Below are 8,181 nucleotides of genomic sequence, written 5' to 3'. Positions count from 1 at the left end.
TCCGAGGCCTCCATGGGACCCCCTCCGAAGCTGTCCAGGGCCTCCTCGGCCTCGCGATGCTGCCGGTAGGTCATCCAGCAGCACGGCTCCACGTCGGTCTCATCGATGCCCCAGAAGGCCAGCTCCTCTTCGTACAGTGGTCCACACACGTCGGCCGGGCAGTGCAACTTGCCCGTACGGTAGTAGTTGAGGATGTGGGAGAACACGCCCGGGTGGCGGTCGAAGAAGAACTCCTCTGCCTGCAAAGAAGCAAGAATTAACTCATTAAGACCTGAGGCACACAAATCGTTAGCCTCGTATAGCCTAATTGCCTTTTTGAAGGTTTTCAGGGGAAAAAAATGAAATTTGCTCAAAATATAATAATAATAATAAAATGAGGGGACCAGCAGGGTTAGGAAAATAGAATTATGCAAAAATGTCATTTTGACCAAAACATTTATTAGTCAAATATGCTATGAGTCTAACGAAATGTCTTCTAAATCAACAGTTGTCTGAAACAGACTGAAACTGTCTCACACCCAAAATTGGTTAGGTCATATTGTGACCTAACCAAATGTCAAACAGTGCCATCACTGCATGTAGGAAAGTTGAAGTGCCATTCTCAGACCCAATTTGCGATGATCAATTGAGGCTCATATGTAACTCATATAATATTCCCCAAAAGTCAACATGTGCCTCATTTGTCACCCTTTTGGGGGTGAGACAGTGTTGCTAAGTGGTCCTCAAGCGTTTTCAAGTCAAGGACCCACAAAATTATGTATTTTGCTGTCGACCCCCATCTAAAAATAATTGTCCCAGGGATCCCCAGAAGCAAATATTTGAGCTAAAGAATACCTGTAAGCTATACTGGTGGGCAACTGGGTTGAGTTGATATTATACCGTGATTCATTCATTCAATGTGCCAAACCATTTATTGTACATATCAGTCATCTTATAATAGGCCTACACGAAACTCAAAACAAATGGCATTGAACGCTGACCTGCTTTCGCCTTTATTTTATTCCCTCCATGGAGGGACAGACAGTAGACCGACAGGAAATGGGGAGAGAGATGGGGGGAAGACATGCAGCAAAGGCCGTCGGGATCGGGAGTCAAACCCGCGGCACACTGCCAGACCGGATCACCAGCCAAGGCACCCGGACCACTGAGCCACTGCCCAGGCCCTCTGCACGTATTATGTATAGGGCCACCCACTGTCCTTAGAATGACAGTCATCATCATCAAGGCCAAACAAAATATTTGTGAAATTTTCAAGTGAGTCACGACTTTTTTTGCAGGACGCGGTGCCATGGTACCCCACCGTGTTGTTATCGGTTCCTACTTGGAACCGAGTTTCGGTACCCATTCATAGTCGTGACATGACACACAGATTACACACACCCAAAGTGAGTTTGAACCTATACCTATATGGAAATACAACAACGTGCAAACACAGTGACAGCACAGCAGCAATATTTGTGAACTGTTGAGACAAAAGAAGATTAGCCTAAGGAATACAACCACCCTAAGGATATATGTATCAAGTAGACCATTGTCTGCACATAAACAGAGCTGCTATACCTTTAAACACATCTTAAATATATGAGGTTTTATGTATTTAAATTTTAAATAGTCTTGAGAAAAAGTGACTGCATGCAAAACATTGATGCTATTTTTTTCCAAAAAGCTTTATACCCTGTATAACATAACGACACAATGTGACATAGCTCTGTTTACAAAATGCTTTACCCCTTCCAACTGTATATATCCTCATCTTCAACAGGTTTATTATATTTTGACACTTGCTTTGGCAATGTAAAGCTAAAGGATATGTTTTCTCATGCCAATGACACACACACACACACACACACACACACACACACACACACACACACACACACACACACACACACACACACACACACACACACACACACACACACACACAGGAAAAGTGGAAGACATGATAAGTGGAAGTTATGGGGAAACAATGTTGTCTATTACATTATACATTTTAATTGATTAATTTTCAATTAATGAACTGCTTACTTATTTTATAAAATGTATCAATGATGTATTGTCTCAGTTTTGACACATAAAGCATTTAGATTAATTACAGTGCTTCATAGAAACTAACTGAATGTATATTACACATGGGACCTATATATTTGAGTAGGCTATATGGATTTGATGAATGAAGTCCAAAGAGACCTGGGGCAATTCCAAATCTTTATGTCTTCTCTTATACAATTCCTATACTTTTTACCCACCAATTATTTGAAAACGATATAGTTCCTTACATTTTGAGAATTATTACAAAACATGCATCAATTTAATCACTTCACACCATCTTATCAAGCTCACAACGCATCGCATCGCACACGGGCGTTGTGAGCTTGTCTATCGGCTAAATACTTTTAGAAAACATGTGAGATTGATATGATATAGTAGGCTACTTTATTGTCAGTTCACACTGAAATTTGTCTTGCGACACAGCAGCCAAGTATGCAGAACACATATACACACATTTGACATGACACAAAGAACAAGACAATTTACATACATAAAGACATGAACACAAGAGCAATATCCACCGCTTAGATTATCCTGTGGCATATACAACTCCTGATTAAGCCTCAAGGTCGACTGCAGGTGGACAAAGGACCTCTTTAGTCTGACTTTATTGTATGCTGGTACACCATATCTCCTTCCTGAAGGTAGCAACCTATATTCTCCATACAACACATGCTTAGTATTAGAGTGATATTCCTTGCTAACCTTAGGATGTTGTTATCATAAGTGGATGTATAAAGTTTCTGAAGTTGTTGTCCAACAGTCTTTGAACAAATGTGCAGTTGTTGCAGCAGTTGTGACTTTAGGGCTGCAGACAAACATCCATACTATAGGTGCCTACTATACAGTACTGAAGAACACTCATAACAGAAGTGAAAAACAAAAAAAGGAGGATCTTAGACAGCGAAGGAATGACAATAGATGGTCTATTACTACTAAGGTATTTGTACGAACACCTGTTGGGGTTCACCATGAATAGTAATGGGGGATCTGTGGTGTACCAAAAACAATCTCTTCTGTCTTTTTTGTGTTAATGATGAGAGCGTTATTATCTCTCCATTCATTCTGCACTTTGTTTTAATTGGTATAATTTAAGTAGGCTAGGCCTATATTCTGGGGCCTTTATGACTTTTATTCAAGTAGGCCTATACAAATGTGCATGGATATACCAGACGTTAGGCCTACTTTCGACCTATAGTATTTCTAAACTGTTTAATGATTACTTGTAGCCTACTTGAGTAAGATCCTGTGAATTCTCCCACCACCCGCACCTGTGTGTGTAGCTCACCGAGGCGTCATAGTGAAAGTGTCCGTGTCCAGGGTGCTGTGCCTCGGGCTCGGCCAGCCAGGCCAGCCGGGTCCCCGGCAGGGTGCGGAGGGTGCTGCGGTAGGTCTGGTGGCGCGTCCCTCCCACGTTGATCACGACCCGCTCCGTGTCGGACGCGTCCGCGTCGCCGTGCGGCTGGCCCATGCTGCTGCTGGCCCGGCTGCAGGACGCTCCTCTAAGGGCATGACTCGATCATCAAACCGGCCCGCGCGTCCGTCCCCCGAAAATACCTCCGCTTTGCTTCACTTCGCTTCCAGAGAGCAAATCAGACCCGAGGAGTGGCCGTGGGCGTATACATCAACTTACATGAGATCCACGAGAGAGAATTAAGGCAGCAGGTGTGGTCTATTTTCTATTTGTTTCAAATCATAATATTATTAATGATAATAATTCATATAGTTTTGATGTAGAGATGATGCCATACTCCAACTGGTCCTCCAGTCTCCGTATTCTGATCATGATGACTTTTTGATTCCATTCACAAGCTGGTGCTGAATGGACAGCTACTCTCTCTCTCTCTCTCTCTCTCTCTCTCTCTCTCATAGTGAAATCAGAAACCATATATAGTAGCCTAGCCTTCTCCTCCCAGTGGAGTAGACATCGCATTGATCCGTGTCTATTACCACTCCCAGACACACACACTCTATATTTTTAGACCTACAAAGCGCATGTGTTTTTGTGTGCCACGCGTATATGAGCGCACACTGACTGACGTGCTCCCCGGGGCGGGCGAGACTTGAACTTGACGCATCCAAAGCGTTCCATTTGTGTCTCTGTGCATTCAAGTGAAAACAAGTTGAAGACATGTGAGCAATGTGCATAGAAGGAGATCCAAAACAAGTGCAGTGGTGGAAAATAAAATGTGTCTACATATTTTCACTTAGCCTATCGATCAGGTACAGTATAGCCAGCCATGCTATAGCCTACGGAATAGGCTTATGCTTTGGGAAAAAGGTCTGAATGTAATTGTAAATTATAGCCTAGCCTATACAACTTGCACGGTACAGTTATAAGACCGACTTTTCCCCCCCGTGGGATTAGGTCCAAAGGGGGGTGAGTGTGGCTCAGAGCCTCTGCCTGATGGCCTCAAAGTCTAATATCTCCCCAGTCCATAGGGATATCCCTTTGGTCTAGTGGTTAAGATGTTGGACTTGGTTTGCAAACAAGAAAATGCATATGTGTCACATGTAGATGGACAGGCAGTGTTGAAGTCTTGAATCAACACTGCAAAAGCCAACAAATGTTCAGAGTTGGGGAAAATATTCATAAAAGTTAAATGTGAACACTAGGGGGTGGCATGGCACTAGGGGTTTGCAGGGTTCAGAAAGAACATCCTCCTCGATCGTGTCTCGATCGTATGCAACACCAACACAACACGGTAAGTCAATGAATACTTATTATCCATCTGTAGCAGTGTTGATTTGGTCATCTAAAACTTTTTCACTGACGAAAACTTAAATATAAAACAAAATAAAAACAAATCTATAATGACTAAACCCAGGCAAATAAATATACCATTACAGTAGCCTATATACCAAAATATAGGCCTATAATATATACTAATTTGTAATATATACAGATTTGTACCAAAATATACACTTTTGTCGACCAAAATCAACAGTAGATTTATAGTCGACTAAAATATGACTAAAACTAAATGAAAGTTTAATCAAAAGACTATGACTAAAACTATATCAAAATGTGTTGTCAAAACAACATGAGGGGAGTTGAATTGCTGTCCATCTCAAGGTGGTTGCAGGAATTCAAGGGGACGGCTGATATAGATAAGAGTGGGAGGATGATTGAAAAAAAAATTTATGACATGAGAAATGAGACTTTAAACTAGTGACTGGAAGCAGAAAGTATTCATGACCATGTTTATTAAGGTAATACAGTCTAGGTGAAGTTGGGCCCAAATACATAGACCTCTATGGAGATATGAGTTTTTTTGGGCCCAATGACAGCGCCACAACAGGCCATTATATGAACTTTCAGGAAGTCCCGATTTCCTTAGTGGCTTCACAAAATATCTGTCTGACTGCCCCCCTGACCAGGACACACATAATTGTCATGACAAACACTGAATGATTCTGCTGTTAACAATAGAATAACTGATTGGGTCTGGATAGCACAGTCGGTAGAGCTACTGCCTTTGGAACACAAAGTCATGGGTTCAAATCTGGGCACTGTCAACTCGGGGGGACCCCGTAGCCGAGCACAAGTGAGTGACCGAGGCAAACTTCTTTGTCAGCTGCACACGTTTCCCCCCACTTCTACATCGACGACGAACCATGGAAGTAAGTTAGACTGATATATTATTCATGAAACAGACCTGCCAACCTTGGGATATTGACACCACAGTACCACCATGCGCGGTGCGGCAAATCCAGTGCCTGCACTTTGTGCGGGCGCTGCCTTTTTTGGGGCAGGGGGGGGGGATGTTATATAGAACATTGCACACCAGAAATGTAGTACATTGCACTAATTACGAATTATTATACTGTTTTACTGTTTAGATTTATAAATCTCTCTGTGGCTCTGGGCCCAGCTACGTACATCTCATGGGGCTAACCTACTAATAAGGGCCTTTCTCGGCCCCACCCCTCTCCAATTGTTACTTGCGCAAGCAGAGCGCGCAAGTAATCGTTTTGCTTGGTCTCTTCGAAGTGAAGCCAAGTTTTCTTCAACGGTAAATCTGTGCCTGGTTTGCTGGGACTAGTTACAACATTACGTCATCCTTGAGAGAGTACATGGTGTGTATATGACGTAATGTTACAAGTTACAAGTTACAAGTTACAACATTACGTCATATACACACCATGTACTCTCTCAAGGATGACGTAATGTTGTAACTAGTCCCAGCAAACCAGGCACAGATTTACCGTTGAAGAAAACTTGGCTTCACTTTTTGGAACCAAGTAACCACAGTATACTGCTAATCAAATTACAACTACATACTCTGTATGTAGTTGTAACTAGAACAACTACATACAGTCTGTGCCTGGTTTTCTGGGACTAGTTACAAGTTACAAGTTACAACATTACGTCATATACACACCATGTACTCTGGTCCCAGTTCACAACGATGACGTAATGTTGTAACCGGTCCCAGCAAACCAGGCACAAACCTACGGTTGAAAAAAACTTGGCTTCACTTTTTGGAACCAAGTAACCACAGTATACTGCTAATCAAATTACAACTACATACTCTGTATGTAGTTGTAATGTGATTTGTAATTTGTAAATCTGTGCCTGTACATTTGTTGAAATGTATATTTCAACAAATTTGAAAGTATTATTACAGAAATTGAAGTTAGAGACACATATTACTCTGATCATGATTTAGTATTAATATATTAATATATAGTACAAAATGAAATACATTTAAAACAATTGACAATTTACAATAAGTAATACAATAATTATACTGTATAATATATTTTAATTCAGTTTATATACCTTTTTTTTTCATCACATATCAATGATTCATTTTTCTGTAAAAAAGTAGTTAGGTAGCAAATAGTTACACGTAATGATTATACATTTCAAACGTTCCTTCACAGAGATACTGAGATGTGATAGTTTCCAGCGGTCGAAAGTACTTGCGCGCTCTGCTTGCGCACTAGTAGGCCATTTATGGCCTACTAGTGTGCAACAAGCAAGTATGCACTCGGCAGAGTGCAGTTCTAGTTTATATTGTGTTTAGTTTCCAAGATGGACGCAGCACCAGGAGGGGATGGAGCGGATCGAGGTGAGCGATATGTCGAGAAAGGCCCTTATTATTCACCCATTAGTTGGAACAAAACATGGTGAAGCAGCATTTCACTACCATGCATCACAAACCTGGAACAATTTTCCAAACCATTAGCAAATTCCCAACTATAGCTGTTTATAAGTCAAATTTAAAAATATTAATTAAACATTGCTTACTCACAATGATGTCTATAGGTGTTGCCTGGGCTTTACATGAGCTGTACTTGTGTGTGAAAGGTGCTATATAGATAATATTGCCTTGCCTTGCCTGTATACTTGCTCAGACTGAGTTAACATCATAGTCTATCAATAAATATAACTGTAAATGTCAAAGCACAGTCTGTCTATCTCCAGTGACTTTATGAATGAACATATCGATGATCTTGCCTAAACAAAACAACATTTATGTGCATGATTTCCATTTCCATTTATTTTCAATTACATATAAAACGGACAAATCAAATATTCAATTGAGGTTTCTTTCCATTAATTAATAAATATTCATTGTGTATAGTCACTGCCCAAATTTACCAAATTAATGTTACAGTATCCACTCTTCATGCAGTGAGTCCTGTGGCCATAGTTCACAGCACCAACCTTTGTGGCATGGGAGATTCATAGTATCTTGGCAGATGTCTCACAGAATTTGATATTGGATAAGTGGGCTGGACACCAAAACAGAGTGTGCACCTGGTACATTTGGGAACTGTAAAAACTGGGCTCCAAAACAGAGTGGGAACCTAAATTCTGGCTGTAAAACAGAGTGAGCACCTGAGAAGTGTGTGGGTACCAAAACAGGACACTGGAAATGCTTTGTACAGGAAGTCAGGACGTGTTAGCTGCCACTGCCAGTGTATTTCTGCCATGCATGTCTATATGATAAAGACCTGCTGGAGCTCCTTTCCCAGCATAACGTTTCTGTGCTCTCTACACCCCCCCCCCCCCCCCCCGTCGCACACAACCCTGTTACACAAGTCATTCTTCCCTTCATAAAACGAGTTAACTGGCCCTTTAGTGACCCTAACCGAACAGAAAGAGGCAATTTCAAA

General features: G+C 41.4%; 1 protein-coding gene across 1 annotated transcript in view; it reads right to left on the bottom strand.

The window, feature by feature from the left end:
- LOC308320055 (voltage-gated potassium channel KCNC1-like) overlaps positions 1-3,523 on the bottom strand; it is a gene marked incomplete at both ends in the record, with an annotated part of 45,027 nt that extends 41,504 nt beyond the window's left edge. Inside the window, 2 exons of the mRNA XM_080770362.1 lie at positions 1-239; positions 3,341-3,523. The exon at positions 1-239 is cut by the window's left edge and continues 229 nt beyond it. Of these exons, the coding sequence (XP_080626488.1) occupies positions 1-239; positions 3,341-3,523 (422 nt within the window). The remainder of the gene's footprint in view (positions 240-3,340) is intronic.
- Positions 3,524-8,181: the final 4,658 nt, after the last annotated feature.

The sequence above is a fragment of the Protomyctophum bolini genome, assembly GCF_963924005.1.
Source record: "Protomyctophum bolini genome assembly, chromosome: 1".
NCBI classification, from domain to species: domain Eukaryota; kingdom Metazoa; phylum Chordata; class Actinopteri; order Myctophiformes; family Myctophidae; genus Protomyctophum; species Protomyctophum bolini.
The sequence above is the reverse complement of the archived record's forward strand: the minus strand, read 5'-3'. Positions and strand labels throughout refer to the sequence as shown.